This window comes from Arachis ipaensis, chromosome B1 (assembly GCF_059453495.1).
Source record: "Arachis ipaensis isolate K30076 ecotype BB chromosome B1, ASM5945349v1, whole genome shotgun sequence".
NCBI lineage: Eukaryota > Viridiplantae > Streptophyta > Magnoliopsida > Fabales > Fabaceae > Arachis > Arachis ipaensis.
The window spans coordinates 151,548,762-151,572,505 of NC_142436.1; the positions used below are offsets into that span (position 1 = coordinate 151,548,762).

Sequence of the window (23,744 nt, forward strand, 5' to 3'; positions counted from 1 at the left end):
TAGGACATTGAGACAGAAATACAAAGACACAAAATCGTATTTAACAGAAGAGATAATGTATCCAGAGATATTAAATTGTGTCTATTCTAATAAAAATGACACAAAAACACTAACAAGAAACACAATTTATTTTCTATTTTTTCTTTTATTATTTTTGTTAATTTTTTATAATTATATTTTATTATTATTATATCTTTTATCTCAAATTTTTGAATAAAAAAATAAAAATAAATTAAATTTTCATAATTTATTTTAATTTATCATCAAATAAAATATAAAAAAATAAAATTTTATATCTCTATCCCTTATATCAATATCTTATTCTATTCTCAAAAACAAACACCGCCTTAATTATTGTTCACTCTGTTTGCAACTCTTATTTTTCACCTACCGATGTTAAAAAGAAAATGATTGGGTACGCCCCCTAACTCCTTTTTAATGAATGGCAGAGTAGCAGTGGCACTCTTTCCTATTTATACTCTCATAGGGGCCCTTTCCCATAACTCACACACACCAACCCTCCCTCAACACAAGAAGTAGAAAGGTGATGGTGCTTTCTGCTTTCTCTTCTCTCTGATTCTGATTCTGAGGCGTGTCTCTTCCTATTTCCAACTCCGGATCATGTTTATCTTGTTCACAACCACACACATGAAACACGCTTCCTTCTACTAATTTAATTTAATTACTCCAATAATTCAATTAATTAATAAATATCGTAGCTTCTAAGATATATAGCACTATATATATAAACTACATCTACCTCCCTGGATCTCTCCTTTCCCCTTTTCCTTTTCCCCTAAATTTCTCTGCATGATTCAATTGCTGAATAATTATCGACTTTTGCAGCTGGTGGTAGCGTAATTTGAGAGAAATGGAGAATGAGAAGGGGAAGAAGAAGTGGGAGAAGAGCTACTTCGATGTGATGGGATTGTGCTGCTCGTCGGAGGTGCCGCTCATAGAGAACATACTCAAACCTTTGCAAGGAGTCAAGGAGGTTTCGGTCATTGTACCAACTCGTACTGTTATTGTTATCCATGACTCTCTCATCATTTCTCAGCTCCAAATTGGTACGTTTTTCTTCTTCTTCTTCGCTTCCACGTCACTTTTTCCTGCATTTTTTTCATCGAAAAAATTTAGGGAATAACAACTTTTGTATTTTCTAGTCAGCACTTAACCATCAAAATAAAAGTGAATGATTTCTTACCATTAGATATAATCTCATACCATTAAAAATACTATTGATAGCCAATTAATAATTACAAAATATCAAAATTGCTAATCTCTAACGTTCCTCTTTTTCATCACCGGAAATATAAGTGTCTCTGTAATTTGCGTTTTCGATTTTGTTTTATTTTTTAATATTTTTTGTCTAAAAAACAAAAAATACTTAAAAAAACGCAAATTAAACACACTCTTTAATATTGTTTTAAATTTATTTATTATAATATATGCTTCATGTTTTATTCGTTTTTAATTTTAATACACAGTTATCCTAAATAGATTCATATATTTAAATAATTTTTTAGTAATTAGTTTAAAATTTAACTACTGATTTATGAAAATTAAATTGTTCTTTTGTTCAGTGTATGTGTATATCTCGTTATTATTAATTATTCACGTTTATATATTTAAAAAACCATTTTGGTTATCTGCTCTGACCTCTCAGTCAAATATATGTATATATAATAAGTTAGTAACTAACTAGTCTCTGATTTATTCCTTTCGCAATCATCATACGGTTTATGTACATTCCTTTAAAAAATAAAAAAAAAAGTGTCAGCATATTTTGTAATGTGTAGTTATTAATTAATTATTATTAAAATTTTAATAATATAAAATTATATTTTTTTATTAATTAAATATTGATTAAATTTTAATAAAAATATTAATATTCTTTTAAAAAACAAAAATTAATTTAGCATAACCCATGTGACCACCCCACGTCATTCATTTATTTCATGATACATCGAGTTAAGAATTAAAATCGTTTATTTAAAAAAAAAACAGGGAAAAGGAATATTTTCTTTCTGCTATGATGAGAGGATCACAATACTTAATTATTATTATTATTATTGCTTGGACCTCATTGGTTTCTACTTTCTAGATTTATGATATCATTTGTGGTAGGGCAACATTTAGTGGGAAGAGAAAAAAAAAAAAAGAGGGTCGCTTTTGCCATCTTCTAACGTGCTTTCTCATACATATCTTTCTTTCTTCTCATACATAATATAAATAAATATATAATATTTTTCTTTCTTTCTTTCTCCCATAAATGAAGATGAGCACCGCACAATAGTTTGCCGTTTCCACATACTTTCCTTGCCTTGAACTGTTACGTGTTAGTATCAACAACGTCACGCATTATTCATAGTCATTAGTCATTACATACATTTATCACACAGAAACAAACAATTGAACGAGTTTTGCTTTTTTTTTTTATTGACTATGAATGTAATTTTGTCTCCTACCAAAAATAGGTGCATTATTAAGTAGTTTTTTTTTTTTTTTTTTACAATATACTAAGATAGATTTTTTCCCCCCGAAATCTTGGCCTACCTGTTACTGCAACCATACTTTAAGGGGTGTGAATATAATGTCGGTAGACATTGACATTAAATATAAGCTATCTATACGAATAATCCACTATGAAGGCATAAATAAAGTTAGGCGGTTTTCTTTTTTACCTTTTGATCCCTTTTAGCTTTACTTACAAGGATGTGTTCGTTTTGTGCTCTGTTGTGTTGTGTTGTAATCCATTAACATTGTCTTCCAACTATGTACAATGTTGTAGCTTTTTTTTTTTTCAATTTCATGAATTTAATTGACTAACAATATAAGATAATTTTATACTATATATATATATATTAACTAAATTTTTTCTTAAAGACTACACCCTAGTAAAGTCAAAGTAATGAATGGAGTTAAATATTTCTGTAATATTTTTTTTTTCAAATATTAACAATACACTAAAATCGCAATCATAAAATAAAAGCTTAAGGAAAAGTATATGGAACCAAAATGTGACCAGCCAAAAAGTAAACAAAACCGTTTAATTAAAATCACTTTTTGAATAATATGTTTGAAAATCGCTCCTGAGATCACGAAGCACAAACCCAAACCCGATTTTTCATGGAATCCAAACACATTTTGGCTGATTTTTGGCTGATATGCTTTTGGTTCCCTAGTTGTTCTCAAAGCTTAATTGATGATGTTATTTATGGTGACAGTCAAGGTTCTTAATCAAGCAAGACTAGAAGCAAATGCCAGAGTGTATGGGGACCAAAAGCACCAAAAGCAATGGCCAAGCCTATACTCAATTGTGTGTGGTTTGCTACTTTTGCTTTCCTTGCTCAAGTTTGTGTACCATCCATTGCAGTATCTCGCTCTCGGAGCGGTTGCTGCCGGTATATTTCCGATCGCCTGGAAGGCTATTGTCTCCATCCAGAACCTTAGACTTGACATTAACATTCTCATGATCATAGCAGGTAAAATCAAAATCATTTACTACTTTTGCCTTTACATTAATTTATATTGCACTATCATATTGCTTTTCAATTAATTTGTTTTGCTGGCCGGACTTTGTTGTTAAATGTTGGATCAAATAATGTTTTTTTTTTTTTTTTGTAATTAACGTTAAATAAACTCACATCATACACTTCTGTTAATTTTTCCTTGTTTGGAATAATTCAATGATTGTACACTAAAAAAAAGTAAATAAATATCTAGCTGTACATTTATCCTTGCCTAACTGCCTTCCCCTGGAAGGAAAAACAAACAAATAATAAAAGTTGCCGTTTGATCATAAAACCCGCATGCCAGCCAAACATAGTTTCACCTATTTTAAAAATGAAGTGCTATGTTTTTCATTAATAATTTAAAATTATATAAGATAAAATTAAATATTATAGTAAATTACACACACACAATGGTAATTTATATTGGTTAATTTTCTTATCAGTAGAGTCAGATCCTACTAAAATAGTTAGTGCTCTGCGGAAGCTGTAACTTTCTACTTTCAGTATTGGTGGAAGGATGGATAAAGTTGCTAAAGTGACGTGAAACGGACAAATATGACCTTAACTATGACTATGAGAGGCACTCTACCAAATCTTCTGAATAAGCAGATAAGAAAAGAAGTATATTGTAATGTCTTCTTGTGAATTGTGGAATGGAAAGTGAGGACCAGTAGGAGTGGAATCAAAATACATGTGATTTTTTTACATGACAATTGATTTTTTAATATGCAACTATGTGCAACTATAGACAATATCTTATTTCTATTTACAATTTTTTATTGACTTTTATACTCTTATTGAGACCCAACTTCAATCAAGATATTGAAACCACATCTTTTCTATTTTTTGAAAAAAGTTGACATACTTTTTTATGCATTATGATTGATGAGAATCAAATTTTCTTTTGCCTTAAACTTTTTTTCTCAAATTAAATAGGATAATGTTTTAATATTAAAAATATTGAAAAACTAGATCTCTAGTGGTGAAATGCCTATCAATAACTATGTATTTGTAAGTGATATCATCACAACTACCAACGAAAATCTGTGTTTGTTTCAACTTGATTACATCCACATGGGCAAAAACATTGATCTTTGTAGACCTGCATCATTAACTTGAATTCTTACAAGGAAGATTCAGTTAAGGTTAGGTGAGGCTGATGGTCATCGTTATTATTGTTTAACAGTTATTGGGACAATTGCTATGAATGATTATTTGGAGGCAGGAACAATAGTTTTTCTCTTCTCTATTGCTGAATGGCTTGAATCCAGGGCAAGCCACAAGGTACTTGTTTCATTTCTTTTTCATGCTTAATATTAGTGGACCCATACTTTGTGATGTTTCTTATTAGATAACTCAGACCATTGTTGTATCCTTTCCATGCTAAATATGAATGGACCATGTTCATGTTATGTTGTAAAGCCTTAATCAAAATGTAGTAGTTATGCTTCTCCTAATTAGATAGCTGTAGGGACCATTGATCAAAGTAAAAAATGGAACTTCCATAAGAAAGGTCCCATAATATCCTTGAGTATTCTAGGACAGAAGATATAGAGACGTTGAAACGGAAAAAAGAAAAAAAAATTGTCCTCACCGTCCCCATATTTTGGAGGTAAGTCTTCCAAAGATGTCACGAGTAGCGGTGAAAAGTTAAAGACAGCAATCCTCAAGCATCAAAATCAGGGTACTTTGTCTAAATGTTCTCAAAAATCACTCTAAAGCTTCTCATTTTTAAAATTTATATGGATTCAGGCAAATGCGGTTATGTCATCACTGATGAACATAGCTCCTCAAAAAGCAGTGATAGCTGAAACAGGAGAGGTTGTTGATGCTGATGAGGTCAAAGTCAACACGATCTTAGCAGTGAAGGCAGGGGAAGTGATCCCAATTGATGGTGTGGTTGTTGATGGAACCTGTGAGGTTGATGAAAAAACTTTGACAGGGGAATCATTCCCAGTAGCAAAACAAAAAGACTCAACTGTTTGGGCTGGGACCATTAACTTAAATGGTGAAGTTTCCAACTCTGAGTTACTATTTGTCAAATTATTACTCATTGGTACCTGTATTTTTGGTACTTTGTCAAATTGTTTATGCTAATGTCATTTTGTGATTGGTTATACAAAGGTTACGTTAGTGTTAAAACTACTGCATTGGCTGAGGATTGTGTTGTGGCTAAAATGGCAAAGCTTGTGGAAGAAGCTCAAAACAGCAAAACCAGCACTCAGAGATTGATTGACAAATTTGCCAAATTTTACACCCCTGGTTAGTTAATTACAATTTTCAGCTTTTTATTTTAAGAATGTTTAAGTGCTCATATTTGAACACACTTTTAATACTATGCTGTTACTATCAAAGGCTTGTTAAGTGAAAAGATAAAATGTCATTTTCACATGCATTTCAATATTTGCCACACTTTGCGTGCACGCCCTTGATTAGTTAATTCCTTATTTTCTTAATTAAACCATTGTATTACTTTTTTAAAAAACTTTCCTACTCTTAATTTTCACATGCATTGTATTACTTTTTTAACTCTTCAATGCACTGGACGAAGTAAAAACTTTCCTACTCTTAATTTTCTTAATTAAACCATTGTATTACTTTTTTTTAAAAAAAAAAATTCTTCAGAAATTTTGATTATGAAGTTGCTTTTTTTGGGGGGCCATGAATTTGATTTTTAAAGGGAAAAAAGAAAGTATGAAAAAGAATTCACATCAATTGATAAATCTTTTCCTGAATGAATGGTGTTTCTGGTTGTGAATGTGGCTAAAAAATAAAAAATGAATTCAGTTTCATTGGCCTTACATTTTAATGTTATTATTTTCAGCTGTTGTAATCATATCAGCACTAGTAGCTGTGATTCCAATTGCATTAAAAGTACACGACAAGAAACACTGGCTTCATTTTGCACTTGTTGTCTTAGTAAGTGCATGCCCATGTGCACTTATCCTTTCAACACCAGTTGCTACTTTTTGTGCCTACACAAAAGCAGCTACGTCTGGTCTCCTCATCAAAGGTGGTGATTATCTTGAAACACTTGCAAAAATTAAGGTCATGGCTTTCGACAAAACTGGTACCATAACAAAGGGGGAGTTTGTGGTGACAAATTTTGTCTCTCTTTCAGATGACATTGATTTGAACACATTGCTTTACTGGTGAGGACCCTCCTCTTTCTCCATCTTCCTTGGAGATGTGAATTTATTTTGTATATATGTTAAAGACAAGTCACAAATGATATATTTAAGGCTTATGTCTTTAGCCCGTGTAAAATAGGTTATTTTTACTTTAGTCCCTATATTTTCTGAAATTTACTTGATTCCTATAATATCGTAACTTAACATTAAATCTAGATGATATGACTAAGATCTTAATAATAGAAAAAAGAGGGACTAGACCAAAACAAAAATTTTAGAGGGACCAAAATCAAAAGCAAAATGACACATTAGAGGACTAAAAACATATATAGATATATACGGAATGTCGGAATCTAAGATATGCTAGCTTTAACAAATTAAAATGTTTCAGGGTGTCAAGTATTGAGAGTAAGTCAAGCCATCCATTGGCAGCAGCTATTGTTGATTATGGAAGGTCTCTCTCCATTGAACCAAACCCAGAAAATGTTACAGAATTCGAAAATTTTCCTGGAGAAGGAATATATGGAAAAATTGAAGAGAGACTTGTTTACGTTGGAAACAAAAAAATTGCAACTAGAGCTGGCTCAGAAATAGGTGAATGTCTTTCTCATATTTACTTTGATATTACAAGTTGCAGAACTCATTTCAATATTCTGTTTCCAGCTTTGTGGAACTAAAGTGAGTATTCATTGTGATGATTTTGTTTCATAGTGCCTGCAATGCATGGTCAAATAGGAAAGACCACAGGATACATATATTGTGGAGCAACCCCAGTTGGATTCTTCTCTCTATCGGATGCTTGTCGAACCGGTGTTCCAGAGGCAATAGCTCAGCTCAAGTCATTGGGAATCAAAACTGCTATGCTCACTGGAGACAGTCAAGGAGCTGCTATGCAAGCACAGGAACAGGTTTGTGATTTTAATTTTATACGGTTGTACATAATTTAATAGTATCATATCCTATATTTTAAAAATGTAAAACCTAGTGGACTTAAATTATACTCTATGACAGATGAATTGGACTAATTTTTAATGTTGCAAGAATCATAGAACCTCAGAGATAAATGATAAGAGTGGCAGAAGTAATTTGAATTTCATCTTACAGCTAGGGAATGCTCTGGAGTTGGTCCATGCAGAACTTTTGCCAGAAGACAAGTTAAAGATCATCACAGAATTCAAGAAGGAAGGGCCAACAGCAATGGTTGGAGACGGTTTGAATGATGCGCCGGCGTTAGCTACGGCTGATATAGGAATCTCAATGGGGATTTCAGGTTCTGCACTGGCTAGTGAGACTGGGAACATAATTCTTATGTCAAATGACCTTAGGAAGATTCCCGAAGTGATTAAGCTTGCGAAAAAGTCGCATAGGAAAGTGATACAGAATATCTTTTTGTCTGTGATTACCAAGGCTGCAATTATTGGTTTGGCCATTGGTGGTCACCCACTTGTTTGGGCTGCAGTTCTTGCTGATGTTGGAACATGTTTGGTTGTCATCTTGAACAGCATGTTACTCCTTAGAGGAGAACATAATCATGGAGAACACAATCATGGAGAACACAAGCATGGAAATCATGACCATGGAACACACAAACATGGAGGGAACAAGCATGGTGAACACAAGCACGGAGGAAAATGTTGTAGACCTTCCCCTGAAGTTCATGTCCAGAAAGATGTATGTGGTGGAACCGATGGTGACTCCTCTCATCATCATGATCATCATCATGGAAAATTCTCTCATCATCATCACCACCACCATCACCACCACCATCACCACGAACAACTACATCAACATAAACATCATAGCCATAAGCATTGTGGCTCAGAGGAGACAAAACAGGTGTCTCTGCCTCAGAAGTGTGCCTCTGAGACGTGCTCCTCAAAGAATGAACCCTGCCCTTCGGATTCAAGATTAGATGGAAGTGTCAAGCATCATAATGTCATGGGAAGTCATGAACATTGTAAGGGAAAAGATGAATTTCATGAACATTGTAAGGGTCATCAGAAGCATGATCATATTGAAGACCATTGTCGTTCAGAAACGCACAATGTTATTCCAAATGCAGAAAACAATGGTGCATTACATAGTTCTCATTGCCATGGGACAGAGCACTGCCACAAAGAGACTGACATAGCTACTCATGAACAGGAATCATCACATAGTTCTCACAATCACATGATCCATGGTTGTGAAAATCCAAAAGGCCACAACCCGGATCGAAATTCAGGTTCCCATTTTGAAATTGAGAAGGCAGGGACAAGTGAAATAACTATTGACATAGATGATGATGTCGAATCGGCCTCAAAGCACGGCTGCTGCATGGAAGAGGAAGAAAACGATTCGTACTGCGATGGTTGCTCGGACAAATGCAAAGAACTTCCAGTGGCTTGTGATTGCGAGGGCTCAAATGAGGCACAAGTCATTAGTTCATGCTGTAGCAGCAATGAGGGAACTACAAAAGAATGCAGAGATTCCACAATTGTGCATGCTTGTATTAGTCTAAACAAGAGAGGGTATGGGGGTTGGGGATGCTGCAAGAGTTACATGAAGGAATGCTGTGCCGAGAAGCATAGACATTCTGGTGCCGGTTTTGGAGGAGGTTTGTCAGAGATCATTACAGAATATGTTTAGGTGTATAATAGCCTTTCTTTTCTTGAATATGATGAAATGAAAAAGATATCATTACATGCAATGATGCAATGCAAGATTATATTGGTCATTGCTGATAGTATTGTAAATAAATAAAGGAAAGTTAGTTATGTGATCACAACTTGGTGGAAGCAACCTCCTCCAATTTTGCCAAGGTGGTATTGTCTAGACTAAACAGAAACATTCATCAGCATTAGCACTGTGGCAACAACATTTGAAGATTTAGTTAATTTATAGGTTAAACATTGGTAGTTATGGTGGTAGTCACTTCTTGTCATTTTAGTTTTACATTAAAGGTGTTGTATAGATATATAAGGTATTACTTAGGCTCAGTTGTTTGGGTAAAGGGCCCATCTTCTCTTTATTCATGAAATCATGTTAGTGATATTACATATTGTACTAATTTTGTGTTTTATTGTGATATGCTGATAAACTAACCACACTTCGATATCTATGACTGTGATTTAGTTTACGTTTTAAAGTGATATATGAGAGGTTAGTTCAATTTTTCCTGTTATTCTGTGAAAATTCAAATATATTGTTGGTGGCTATTAAATATTCATCATTATTATCTAATCAATCATTTGCAAACCATGCCGTATAAGTGTATAACAAAACTAATATCAGTTACACTAATTTTACTTAAATTTTTTTTGTGAGCAATACTAGGGCCAGCAACTTTTGTGATTAGTAGTCATCAAATAGCCATCAAATGATGATTTAATGGTGTGAGATTGGTATGAGATTTCATTCAATGGCTCACCTTTTTCTGCTGGTTACATGCTCGCCAAAATTCAATAAAATTGCTGGCCCCTAGACTTTTTCTTTTTTTTGTACATTATTTGCATGAAAGTAAAGTTTATTCGATCTAAAGTCACCACAAACAATCATATTTAATTACACTACTTTACCCATGCATTGATGGTATTCCTTTTCTTTTCTTGTTTTTTTTTTTTCACCAAGCATGCATTGATGGTATTCCTTTTTCCTTCTTGATTTTTTTTCCCTGCAAACCTAACTTGGAAACTGAAAATGATTCTAGCGAGGATTCTCCGGTTTCGATTAATATCACATCTTATATATATTATAACAAAGTAAGAATAAATAATAATAAATTAAAGAAAATAAGAAACTCTTATACGATAGTTATTACTTATTATAAGTAAGAGTTAACGTTGTAAACATTTTATACAATCATATGATCACATTCGTTAATTCTATATCTTATTTGTAAGTTAATTAACTTAATTATAATAAATTAAATACAATAATTCGAAATTAATCCATGTGGCTCATAACTTAGCCAGCCCAAGCCCAATGTTATTATTTGAATTTCTTTGCATGATATATATCATGTAATGTTGAAACCGATTAAAAGTAACAAATGATTGCAAAGGTTATATTATCTAGTTTACCAAAAGACAAAAAGAATTATCATTACATGATCTTATTATTTTTATATGTTTTAGAAATCAAGTTAAAATTTTTAATATTTTAAAAATCAAATTAATTCTTAATCATTAATTCAGGAACATCATGGTCACAACAGTCAATGCATGCACTTGTGCAAAGACAGTAGAGAAAGGGAAAATCAAATTGTTCTCTTATAGAATATATAGGAACATAAATGAGTGGGGCGTTTGATAGAGAATCTGTATTGTAGCTTAGACTGATAAACTATGATGCATGGACACCGATACGGATACAGGGACAATACGATATAGGACACGTTGATACGCGAATTTTAAAATTTTATATGACATGAGAACATGCATACATATAAAATATAAAGTATTTTTTAAATAAATCGTAATGATATTTTGATATTTTATTGATATTAAAATATAAATTAAAATTTTTAATTATTTTTAATGTTTTATTTTAATTATATCAAGTATTTAAAATATTTTTTTATTTTAATAAATAATAATATATACTATATCTAAATTTATTTTAAAAATATATGTTAAGAATAAGACTGGACACGCTGACACGTGATGGTATTTAGGTGTGTCCGAAAAAAAAATTTTATTAAGACACGGTTGAATACAACAGATACACACGTGTCAAACGAGTGTCGGTGAATATCATGTCCAAAATGTATCTGACACGCAAACACAACAACTTAACGAAGTGTCCGTACTTCATAGATGATACCCTATACTATGAGATTCACTTATGAGGATCTGTATTGATGAGATTCTAGGGAGCATTTATGTATAGAGAAGAAATTAGGTTATGATTTATATGCTCATAATATAACAATGTTTGTGGATTATACATGTGGAACCCTAAATTATTGTCGATATTAGATTCTCGATGATAATGCCATATCAAAAACAGGGGGCAGCCATCAATAATCCTTTTGCTTCCATCCCTAATTATTCTATTCCCACAACCATAACCATTACTTATATTTTAGGATTTAGTTAAATTTAAGACTATAATTTTTTTAAAAATTGTTTAATGTATTTAATATATAAATTTAATTTTTATACATACAAAATATTTTTATACATGTATATCGATTAATAAAAATAATTATTTTTTATATTAACTACGTAAATAGTTATTTATAAAAATGTGATTATATAATTAAAAAAATATGTAAAATATTGAACACGTTATGAGTATCAAAAACTAAACTATTTAATTAATATATATTAAAATTACAAAATATTTATCAAGTAGTTTTTCATAATATTTTTAATTAATATTTTCAGAATGCATATTAGTAAGACTATAATTTTAGAATAATTTATTTTTTATATAAGTTATATATTTATTGTTATACCATATGTTATAATAATAATAATAATAATAATAATAATAATAATAATAATAATAATAATAATAATAATAGAGCTAGTTAAACTTGGCCAAATCAAAGTTGATTCCTATGCATTCATTGAAGAAAGGTTAATTTCGGTATGAAGTCCAAGGCCAGCGTGTAGTGTGGAAGCATATAAAGATTCCCACCGTTGACAATATGTGATTTTGAGCTTTGACCTTGCGACCATGCTAAGTTGCCAACTCATCATATTTGCGACCCCACATACATACGTGTCGTCTTTCCACACATCCCCTTTTAACTTTTTCTATGTAAATTCTTAATTATCGGGTGAAAATATTCGATTGCATGCAGAATCATATCTTATACATTGGATGAGAAATCAAAATGCCGATTCAATAATACGAGTTATAGTTTAAATGGTATAATTTTTCTATTTTTATTTAAAGATTTTGAATTCAAATTCTACTCTTAACTTAAAAAAAAAAATCGACTGAATGATTAAGTGGTAGCAATTATACATAAATTTCACAAGAACAAAAACAGTACTATTAAGTCAACTATCACACGTAACCAAAACCGGAAATTTGATTCCAAAACATGGTTTTGGATAAGAAGCAGCAGCATGTGATAATGTATGGTTTTGTAAGAATTCTTTAGGGAATTGTCATTATCAACTATATGATATAGTTATATTCTTTTCATTGATCTTCTCATCCGCCTATAAATACGCTACAATGGTGATGATCTTAGTCCATGCAATCTCCTACTTATATATATGAGGGCAGATGCAAAATGCATGAGATATGATTGTTGAAATTAAACTCAAAGGGCGCGAGTGCCTTGCATGAAGGGATAGAGAGAGTGTACTTGAGCCAAGGATGACTTGCCGGCATCTTCGGTTAAAAGTTGCCGGTGTCTCCCTGGCTCATGTTCGCTCCTTTTCCTCTCATATAAGACTCTCAGAGTGCATAACATTATTCAGTGGCTTACTTATGCTATATATGCATGTTATTTAATTTATGAAAGTTTGATCTAAATTGGAGGTTTGGTTTTGGGACTGGTGTATTCTTTTCTCGCAACTTACTGACCAAGAATTCCTTCTTTTCCCAACCACTTTGCTCTTTTAATTTCAGGCTGGAATGGAATAGCAAAATCTGTGATTATCATTCATATGATTGATACCTGAGACGTCACTTATTTTTTTTTGAAGTAAAGAGCTTAACACAACAAAGTGGAACATAAAACATAACAAAGAATAACCGACAACTCTAGTCATGACAACCCCCTGTTATCTTGGGCATTGCCATCAACAACCATATAGTTCACCACCATTCCACTCATCGGAGAGCAAGAAGGATCTACTAATAATATCCACCACACTTGAACCTTGATTCCTGAATATCCTATCATTTCGTTCTAGCCAAACCGTCCAGATAACAGCAAAGAAGCCAATCACCCACCTCCTTCTCTCACCTCTTCTTACTACAACATTCGTCCAGCTTTCAAAGTGTTGTTTGAGTGTACCAGGCATGATCCATCTCCTTCCAAGAGCGATATGAAAACATAGTACGAACCATTCTCGTATATATTTTTGGTACATTTTTCAAGCAGTGCCAGATATAATAGAATTTCATTTTTCTCTTTTTATACTGTAGTCACTTATTCTTCTTAACTATAGGAGTATGAATATGATAAACATATTCATATTTATTTCCCTTACTCCTGTGGTTAAAAAGCGCAAGTAAGAGATTAAGTTATTACTTCTTTTTGTCAAAAATAGATAAATAAGACTTCATTTTCTTTTGAGTTAGCTGATAATTAATATTTACACATCCCAAGTGGTAAATTTGAAATTCATAACCTATAAATAAATTAACAATGACAAGGAACCATAACAATGACCTAAAGGCTAAAAACAATGACAAGGAGCCAACAACATTGCATCAAAGTAATGCATTAAGAATTGAACACCGAATTTCAGAACGGACAGCAACGTGTAACGTTATATTTCCAACTAAACAATTTGCAAGTTTTACAAAGATCAACAATGACATGATGAGCTTATACGATTCCCCCAAATTTTTTCATGTAATTAGAAAATCTGGATAGCCCAAAATGGAAGGAAAGGAAAGGAAAGAAATGAAAAAGAAAGAAAAAAGTGGTGTCATCCACATCCATATCCATCCCTTCCCAAGGAAGTAACACTAAATAGTTAGCCTCCTTTCCACATTAGACCACACTGCAATGCCAGTTTCGCTATGGTTACACCGATATCTGTGGCTGGTGGGCGATCAAAGCCTTCAACAATGCTGTAATTTACAAGTCTCATGCCATATGACTGACTATGAGAAACCAAGAAGGGGGCCGAAAGCGATAGCAACGACTTCTCCGACCAAAGAATAGATCAAAATATAGCTGCCTCAAGGCGTTGAATAATTGGAAAATAGATGCAACAATTTGTCCAACGTTTCAGGAGTGAATTTCCTAGCAAACAGGTAGCATGGTTTCTGAACCCCATTCCATAAGCAAGGCCAACTTTGCACTTCTCTCTGCACCAAGACAAGACATACTAAGCATCCAAAGCTGGTTGATTCATCTTAGTAAAACACTAAAACACAACGAAATATCAGCATACCTTCTCATCACTGGTGACGTGGATACTAACATCGATCGACTGCAAATACCAAGAATTATTGTCAATATCCATGTAACTTGAAAACAATTTGAATAGCCAACGATTAGTTGACAGACTTGCATGGTTACAACCCACTTTTAGCTAAATAATTATTTTGGTCAATACAAGTTAGGTTTACGGTTAACTAGGCCTTCTATCCCCGATCTATCTACTTCCTAGAAAGATGAAAATGGGATTTGTACGTTACAGTCGTAGTAGGGACTATACCGTAATATTTCTCAAGAGCTCATAAGTAACATCGTGCTCCCTATATGACTTTGGATGCCACTTTCTCTCAGACCAGTCAACATGAGTTACTGACCAGTTTGCAATTCCCCCTGGATCAACCATCTAATTGACAGACATAAACCAATTAGCTAAAGGTGGAAGACTGTTTAATAACAGAAGAACTGCATTACAATCGAAATTCTCACCTGGAAGAAGGTTGGCAAGTAATGCTCGTCTGCAATGCAATTCCTCCCTTCCAAACCAGGCTGTGATATTAGGACTCACATGTTAGTATGGCAGTCATACTAGGAAACTTCAAACATGGGAATCATAACAAACTTAGATGATCCAATCACCATAAACTGAAATGCTAAAAACGTTAAAAACAACTTCACCTGACAGTAATCCCGAAACTTTGAGTAATACAGGTTATCAGCCATAACTATGATAGCATGCTGCCTCTTCATGGAAAACCACTGCAAAAGAAGTTAATGAGGTGAAGACACATCTAAATGTGTGACATATGTTCATGACCTATGATAATAACATATCTAACATTTTTGAGACACCAAGCATTAGATTACAGTACACAACAACACAAGCAATATCAAATTGCAATTCAATGTTGATTTGGATATCAAAATAAGTAAATAAATAAATAAATAGAAGTGAAGGGCTTCACACAAGATCAAAAAAATAGTATTATTGAAGATTTATTCATCATGTTTTTATGACAAAAGAATGAAAGATTTTCAAGTGTAACAAAATAAATAAACAAAATAATGATGGTTACTTCTGTTTTACCCAGTTAGCATCCAGTGGAAGGGACTACCGCAAAATGTAGTAGCCAATGTACTTTGTTGGCGTTTCGTATTCTTTTATTGCAATAAGCAAACAGTTCAAAATGTTAAAATATAAACACCAACGTGATCTTAGCAAGATTATACCTGTGCACCCTTTCTGAAGTCCTTCACCTCGACTTCGGGTAACATGTGATCTGAATACCTGCCATTGCCATGAGGGCCAGGATCCTTAAAGCTAATAAGAAAAACAAAACTCACATTAGTAAAGTACATCAAGTAATGGTAGAATGCAGAGAAAGTGCTATCAACTCAGAGAAAACCCAAAAGGGACTAATCTAATACTTCTTGACATACCAGTCAACAAAGCTGATATTTGAATACATCAGATAGTTGTAAACATAGTCAAAATTATACAGTGGTACACAGCTGCAAAACCAATACAAACAAATCAGAAACTGAAAAAAACAATTTTAACAGTTACTCACCTTGAAACAAAACTAAAAGCATTCTAATAGCTCGTTACCTATCAGAAAGTAAAACAAAGTGCATGTTGTCAGGGTCTTGAAGGGCATTTGCCAATAGCCGTCTCTCAGCATCAACCATAGAAATTTTCCCCCACACCACCTAAAACAAGATGAATTCCTATTAGGAGAGCCACACACTGGAAAACCACATATTAAAGGAAAACACCGGATAGTTACAACTTAAATCACTATTTAGAGCCAACACACTTTAACTTGGAAATAAATTATTCAGCAATGGTTGCAAAAGATTTTTAAACATATGTAATTCACTAGATCAATTCCTTTTCTATCACAATGACTCCTGTCCTATGCCAAAAAAGGGTCTCTATTCTTACAACAGTCTTGATCAGACAATCAATCTTTAATACACACACACACACACACACAAAAGCATTTAAAACAACAACAACAAAGCCTCAGCCCACTAGGTGAGGTCGGCTACACAAGCATTTAAAACCATTATATACATTGGTGAATGTAAATCTGAACATACAAGAGAAAAGAGTACAACCATAAATGATTAGCAAACTGAATACAAGACAATATGCACCTGGTCACTGCGTATATCCCGATCAACAAAATAACGGCTCTCATGAACTGGTTTGGTCTTGGATGCATGCACATAGACAGAGAACTTCCCTTCATGACCCTGACAAAAAGGAGAAGAGCATCTTCCAGGTAAATGCATACTCAAACATGGATGGGTTCATATTTCAGAAGCAAAGTTAACACAGTACCAACCAATAAAATACATGAACAAACTGCAGCTTTTCATTCATTTCAAAACACTTATCAAGAATTCATTAACAAAAACATATTTCATATCTCAGATGGTGTAACTATGCCGTAGAAAGTCTAAGGGTTAATGCTAGAAGTAGTAAGCAATTTGATTTAGCACCAAAGGCTAGGCCGCCCAATGTTGAAGCAGGTCATCTGTCAGAGATGTTTCCAACACCTTTCATTGACTGAGGGAAAAAGGAATGTGAATTATGTTGGAAGAAATAAGCATATCTATCGCATTATCAATTAATTACAAATGCAATGTTATATAGTAGTAAATTTTAATCATGGACTGCTCAAATTAAGTTAAACCATGCCAAAAATAATAATAGAAAATAAATATTGCATATCATTTTCCACAAACAAGGAGGACACTGCTATCAGTGCCTGTGGGGAGGAGAAGCAAAAGACAGATTCTCTTAACCATTCCAACTCAGGTTTCTTAGTAATATGACTGTCGACTAGCATTTCAAATACAAGAATATTCAAGACATGAAGATAGATTTCAGCTTGCAAAAAGCCAATTCTCCTACTGATTTTGTTTTATTAAGGGGGGAAAATGCAATTATCAACTATACTATTAAACTGGCCATCTTTTTAACATTATAGATTTTACAATTCAAAGTGTCACATATATTTCAAAGATGACAATGCATTAATTGCCTTAGAAAGAGAAAGAAAAGAGCTTGAACAGACCAACATAGAGAAGTGAAAATTTCTTACTTGGAAAAACTTGTCCCACAATCTTTCAAATGGCAGATCACCAGGTGACAAAAACATGAAGGCAAGTTTTGGGTTTTTTGAAACAATTGGCGGTGAGCTCAAAATATCCCTAATCACAGCACGTGATGCAATCTCCTCATCTGTGTATACTCTAGCCGGAACAGGCGGAAGCCAAGCAGAAATACTCTTACACCCTCTAGAAGAGAAAAAACAGGCTGTACTGCTATGTGGTGGGTAGATATAAGCACACATTAGAAAGACGCATACAAATAAAACCAGGACAATAATCCACATTGGTTTCCTCATGGGAGGACGGTGGCGACTCCCCGGCATTATTTGCATATCACCCATGCTTATATGCCAACCTTTCGATGTCTTCATCTAAGTTAATATGACACAGTTCTCAAACCCCCGTAATCTCCTTTTGATCCGCATTTACCATCACTTGAACACGCAGAAATCCCAACATACACCCTTTAATGACCTCAAGCAGATTGATACAGAAAGTTCTGAGAAAACAAATTAAGCATTGCATTAGCAAACAAAACCTATCAAATCCAATTTCACAGTAACATCCACAACTAGTAAACTAATAACCACTCTGGCGTCTGTAGTATCATTCTGGAATGATGAGGTATATACCAGACATAAAAAACGCATGCACGAAACATGGGAAAAAGCATAAAATATTTAATGATCAAATCCAAATATAACTTCATGTTAGCAATACTTGCAAGTTCCAAAGGGTACAAAGTCTTTAGAGTAGCCTAACGGACACAAAACATCCTTAAACATATGTCTTCTACCAACGACCGGCACCGAAAAAAGAAGAAAATAAAAAATCGAAGCTTTAGTTCAAAAATTGTAACAACAACCACGGGTCAAACACCAAATAGACATGGGAAGCCCCTCCCCTGTTTGGTAACAGAGAAAGTACAAAAAGCAGATACTTTATTGAAAAAGAAATAGCTTGCAAAACACTAAACAATCTCACCTAATTTATACACACCACAACAACAAAAACGAAAAACATAATTAAATACATAAAGAAAAACGGTTCCTTTCTCTTCTCTTCTCTTTCCTTTCCTTAGACTCCAATCCCTCCCTCCCCAACCCCCAAAAAAAAAAATCAAATCAAGAGTCTCTCTTTCTCTCTCTCTCTCTCTCTCTCTCTCTCTCTGAGCAATGGGAAAGAGAGAGGAAGTAGTACCTGGCAGAATCGCAAGAAGGAAGATCAATGATTGACGTAAATCTTATGGTTTTCAATGGAAGATCTCTCAGAGAGGAATGGAACGGGTGAAGAAAGATCTAGGGCAAAAAACGCTGTAGAAACCACTATCGATCGATTTCAAAAAATTGAAATAATAATAATAACAATTTAAAAAAATAAAAGAGAAGAATCGATGCTTTTTTTCACCCCCTCTCTATCTCTGTGTTTCTTTGCCTGGGTTTCTCTTTCTATTTCTCTTTCTCTGTTTCTCTCTCTGTGTTTTTGCTTTCCGCAAAGACGAAGAAGGATGAAAGGCTCGGATTTTTTTTTTTTTTTTTGGGCAGTGGTCCGAGCCAACCAGAATAAAATTCATTTAAATAAATAAAATAATACAAACTTGACTCCGATTGGTCAATTGGTCAATTTTATACGTTATTTCCATTATTTATATTATTTCAGTTTCAATAAAATACATGGGATTGTTAAATTTAAATGTGATTTCTTTTTTTTTTTATTAATTTATGCACATTTTTTAACAAAACTGTTTTATTTCAACATTTAATTGATTTTTGTGAACGATCGAAGATAAAACTCTTCATTAAAAAAACTCTTCATGTTAATGAGTTATAGTTCAAATGACATAGTCTCTCTATATTCAATTAAGAAGATGTGGTTCGAGTCTCCTATCTTTAAAAAAAAAACTCTTCATTAACTTAAAATAAGCTACCATAACTGATTTAATAAACAAAATTAGAATAAATTAATTTTGATATATCCTCAAGAATTTGGTTAATATGTATTAGATTCTAAATTCAAAGTTGAAATATTTTGGATTATGATCCTCATGTAAAATCTTAAAACCCTCTCTCAAAAAAAAAAAAACTGCAAAAAATAAGATCAGAAATTCCACTTCAAAATTTATAATTATATATTACCACAATATTAAAAATAAGACTATGTGCTTACGATTTTTAAAAAATAGAAATATTTTTAAAATACATAAAAAGTAAAATTTTTTAAAAATAACTTATATTTATCAAAATTAAAAAATTTAATATAATTTCATACATAATGCTATAATTTTTAAAAAATAAAAATTTTTCCAAACAAATTCTAAGTATAAACAAATTTTAGTGCTGCAATAATATCAAATTAAAATATAATGGCTATGTGAATACGTAATTTTTTTTGTATGGAACAATTTTTTTTACAGAGACTCGAATCTTTAATCTCTTAAGTGAATATGGAGAAATTATGTATTTATTTAGGTGCTGTTATTTTGATAAAAAAAAGATTTTTTTTAATGAAATTTTTTTTATTTTTTAGTGTGTTTGACAAATTTTTAGTAGTAAAAATAAAAACACTAAAAAATATAAAAAAAAATATTTTTAAGAAGCTGTAATTTACATTTTTTTTAAAAAAAAATATGTTTTTCATATAATAAATAAACAAAAAAGTATTTTTATATTATTATACCCAAACATAATTGATAAATAAAAAGATCTTTTTGTATGAGATATTCAAATATAAAATTACTTTTACTTTTACGTAAGATTTTCTATCAAAAAAATTTTATTTTTATAAACTCACTCAAACAAGCTCTATATCATTTGAGGTATAATTTATTGACGTATGAGAACAACTTTTGCTACTTTTTACTTTTATTCATTTATTAATTATTACATTGAAAAGAAATATTATAGCAAAATTGTGAATATAAATAATTTGCTTTTTAACAAATTATTTTTACCTATAAGATTTAGAATATTAATAAATTTACTTTTCAATAAAATAAATTAGTTTTGTATTCACAAAAAGTTAATAATTATTATTTTGATTCATAGAATTTATTACTACGGCAATAAATTTATTTATGAATAAAATTAACATTTAATATTCGTAGTTTCTCTTTTTCTATCTTTCTATCGAATTTACGTTTTAGTGTGTAGGGAACGACGACCCAATAATGCCCCAACTTGACTTGACGTCTTGACCTGTCAAATACTTTTCCTTATTTTTATTTTCCATTCTTAAATTCATTTTTTTAAATAATAAAAAACAAAGAATTTAGTTTATTTGTGTTTATCACCCTGTCGTTGTTACGTTTGTCATTACTCATTACCACAACATTTTGCTATCATCAACCACCGTCACCATTCACAAATTGGAACCAACTATATATAACTAACATAGAGGTTAACTTGTTCAATCACAAATGGTGAAAATTCAAGTGCAGTCGACTTTACATGAAGTTGATAGATAAAAACCGTTAGATAAAAATTTAGTCAAATCAGTCAAATTATCTAACAGCTTTCAACTATCAACTTCACGTAAAATCGACTTCATCTGAATTTCTACCATCACAAATATAAATTATAACTTAGTGAAAATTTAAGTGTAATTAATTTTATGTAAAATTAATAGTTGATAATCATTAAATGACAATTTAATTAAATTTATTAAATTATTTAATACTTTTTTATTATAAATTTTACATAAAGTTAACTGAATTTGAATTTTTATCTTATAACTTTAATAGAGATATAAATTGTATTAGGCTAAAAAATATTTTTAAGGGAGAAAATTGTATATCAAATTTTTCATCAAACTCACTAGCATCTAAACATAACATTACATAGCTTTATTTATTTAAGTATCGAAATTTTTTTATGTGAAATTAATAGTAGTTGTCTATCATTAAATAATTTAATTAAATTATTATTTAACAGTTCTTAATTATACTTAAATTTTTACTCTCTTTTTTATCTATTAGACTAAAAATTTATTATATACACAATACATAATTTAAATTTTAATATTTATTTAGATAGATGGGTGAACTAATTATTCGAATAACAAAATATATGTTGATTTTTACAGGATTAAATTCTGAAAAAAAAAAAGTTTAAGAGATAAAGCTTCATAGAATTGAAGGAGTCGTGCGTCGGGCCAGTGAGCGTTGTGCAAGCGTGGAGCCAATGATTAAATTAAATTAATTAATTATTTTGACTCTTATACTGAATAACATTAATTAATCGCGTGGAACAAATATAGCAAGTCCGAATTTTCTTGTCCCATGAAATCCATCTTCCGTTCCGTGTATGTGGACGCTTTCTAAGTTGTACTGAAAAATAAATGATACTAATAAATTCGAAATTATCCTAAATTAAACAAATTGAAGTTTGAAATTTTCGTTTTTGTGTTCCATTGGTCAAAAAAAGGTTTATACGATACCATTAAGAAAAGTACGAGATTTAATTGATTAAATAATATAAAACAATAACTAAAACGTAGCAGTTACTTTCGTGTTATGTCCGTCATCACCAAGGTTCGAAGACTCGGTGGTTTTTCAACCTGTAATTCTTCCACAAATGCCATGTGCTAATTTTAAAAAAATTAAAAAAGAAAAAAATTGGAAAGAAGCCGATTCAATGATTCATATAAACGACCTCATCAAATATCATGATAAGTTTTATTTTATAACCTATTTATAACCTATTTATAGAGATGCAATTAGTTTTGTTATACTACTACGTACCTCACATATGCATAATTATTAAACACTAATCTATTACACAATGAAGACTTCTAAACCTAATTACAATTGAACTTTGACCACAAATAAAGCTCAAGTTACCAAAATAAAAACGAGAGACTGGGAAGGGAGGGAGAGGGGTTTGAATAATATATGAACTAAAGTTTATGGTTTTAGTGGCAATTCGGTTTGTTTTCTTTTGTAGTTTTGTACGGTATCTTCAAATTCGACAGATCAAAAATTAATTTGTCGTAGATGAAAATTAAATTCTATTTAAAGGTTTGTTATTAGTCAATAAGTTACTTCATGCACAAGATGAGATCAAACATCCGACACTTATTTAAACGGACTCGTGAGTTAACTACTACATTGACCCGATTTGATTAATTCGGTTTGTCACTTTGTTTATGTGTAAAGGGAGTTGAAGAGAGTACTCGTATTAGATCAAAACTCCAAACTTTGTTTTTTGTCCAGACCTAAATTTTATAGTGACTGTCAATAAAAAAAATGGGATTGTTATATTGGGCCTATCCTATTCGACAATTACTACCTGGCACAATCGATGATGAGGCCCAAATGTTTCCTTTTAGCCCAATTAACATAACTCACTTTCTTTAACAAAAACCACATCACTCACTTTCAAAATCAAGTTATAAAATTTGGTTATTACACTATAATTAAGATATTTACATGTGGTGTGTTAAATAACTTAATTAAATGTATTAAATTATTTAATAAGTTTTAACTATTATTTTTGTATAAAAATATTTTTATCTAAATGGTCACTACAAATTTTACTTCTTGATACATGTCCTTAAAATGAGATGAATGATATGGAGAAACTATTTATTCCATAAAATAAATAAATAAAATTCTCTTTTAAAATAGGTCAGATTCAGCACTCAACACCAATAATGATTAGAAATATAATGGACAATTGGACACGAATATCTTAGGCCGAAAATAAATCACATGCAAATATTTTTATGTAAAATTAGTAAATTAAAATTATTAAATAATAATTTAATTAAATTTATTAAATTATTTAATAATTATTATCATCAATTTTATATAAAAATAATTACATCTTAATTTTCACTTCTTAAACTCAGTTAGGATTAAAAAGAGTTTAAAGTAAGTAAAATATATGGATAAAATTTTTATTTTATTTTATTTTTATT

At 31.5% G+C, this 23,744-nt stretch overlaps 2 protein-coding genes across 3 annotated transcripts; one reads left to right on the forward strand and one right to left on the reverse strand.

The window, feature by feature from the left end:
- Nucleotides 1–403: 403 nt before the first annotated feature.
- Nucleotides 404–9,742, forward strand: LOC107642686 (putative inactive cadmium/zinc-transporting ATPase HMA3). Of its 2 annotated transcripts, XM_016346120.3 has the most exons (10): nt 404–544; nt 847–1,067; nt 3,228–3,485; nt 4,702–4,799; nt 5,268–5,523; nt 5,640–5,777; nt 6,340–6,667; nt 7,038–7,240; nt 7,358–7,554; nt 7,751–9,742. In XM_016346120.3, the coding sequence occupies exons 2-10, from the start codon at nt 872–874 to the stop codon at nt 9,272–9,274; spliced, it is 3,198 nt and encodes a 1,065-aa protein (XP_016201606.1). In that variant the 5' UTR covers nt 404–544; nt 847–871; the 3' UTR covers nt 9,275–9,742. The 2 variants fall into 2 exon arrangements, with proteins under 2 accessions (XP_016201606.1, XP_088358411.1); XM_088502285.1 differs by having other exon boundaries at nt 544–1,067.
- Nucleotides 9,743–14,061: 4,319 nt separating this feature from the next.
- Nucleotides 14,062–19,427, reverse strand: LOC107642696 (glycosyltransferase BC10). The gene is made up of 11 exons (XM_016346143.3): nt 19,029–19,427; nt 17,819–18,327; nt 16,866–16,964; nt 16,315–16,415; nt 16,146–16,217; nt 15,936–16,026; nt 15,384–15,464; nt 15,195–15,254; nt 14,989–15,111; nt 14,722–14,760; nt 14,062–14,635 (listed from the first exon to the last, which is right to left on the reverse strand). The coding sequence occupies exons 2-11, from the start codon at nt 18,197–18,199 to the stop codon at nt 14,507–14,509; spliced, it is 1,176 nt and encodes a 391-aa protein (XP_016201629.1). The 5' UTR covers nt 18,200–18,327; nt 19,029–19,427; the 3' UTR covers nt 14,062–14,506.
- Between the last annotated feature and the right edge of the window lie 4,317 nt (nt 19,428–23,744).

What these genes read in the sequence shown, in the direction of transcription:
- LOC107642696 (XM_016346143.3), bottom strand. Translation starts at nt 18,199, where the DNA reads ATGAAGACATCGAAAGGTTGGCATATAAGCATGGGTGATATGCAAATA. An exon ending in TGTGGGACAAGTTTTTCCAA is followed by an intron (nt 16,965 to 17,818) that starts GTAAGAAATTTT and finishes CCTTTTTGTCAG; the next exon opens with GGTCATGAAGGGAAGTTCTC. An exon ending in ACGTCACCAGTGATGAGAAG is followed by an intron (nt 14,636 to 14,721) that starts GTATGCTGATAT and finishes GTCTTGGTGCAG; the next exon opens with AGAGAAGTGCAAAGTTGGCC.
- LOC107642686 (XM_016346120.3), top strand. Translation starts at nt 872, where the DNA reads ATGGAGAATGAGAAGGGGAAGAAGAAGTGGGAGAAGAGCTACTTCGAT. An exon ending in CATTCTCATGATCATAGCAG is followed by an intron (nt 3,486 to 4,701) that starts GTAAAATCAAAA and finishes ATTGTTTAACAG; the next exon opens with TTATTGGGACAATTGCTATG. An exon ending in TGGGACCATTAACTTAAATG is followed by an intron (nt 5,524 to 5,639) that starts GTGAAGTTTCCA and finishes GGTTATACAAAG; the next exon opens with GTTACGTTAGTGTTAAAACT.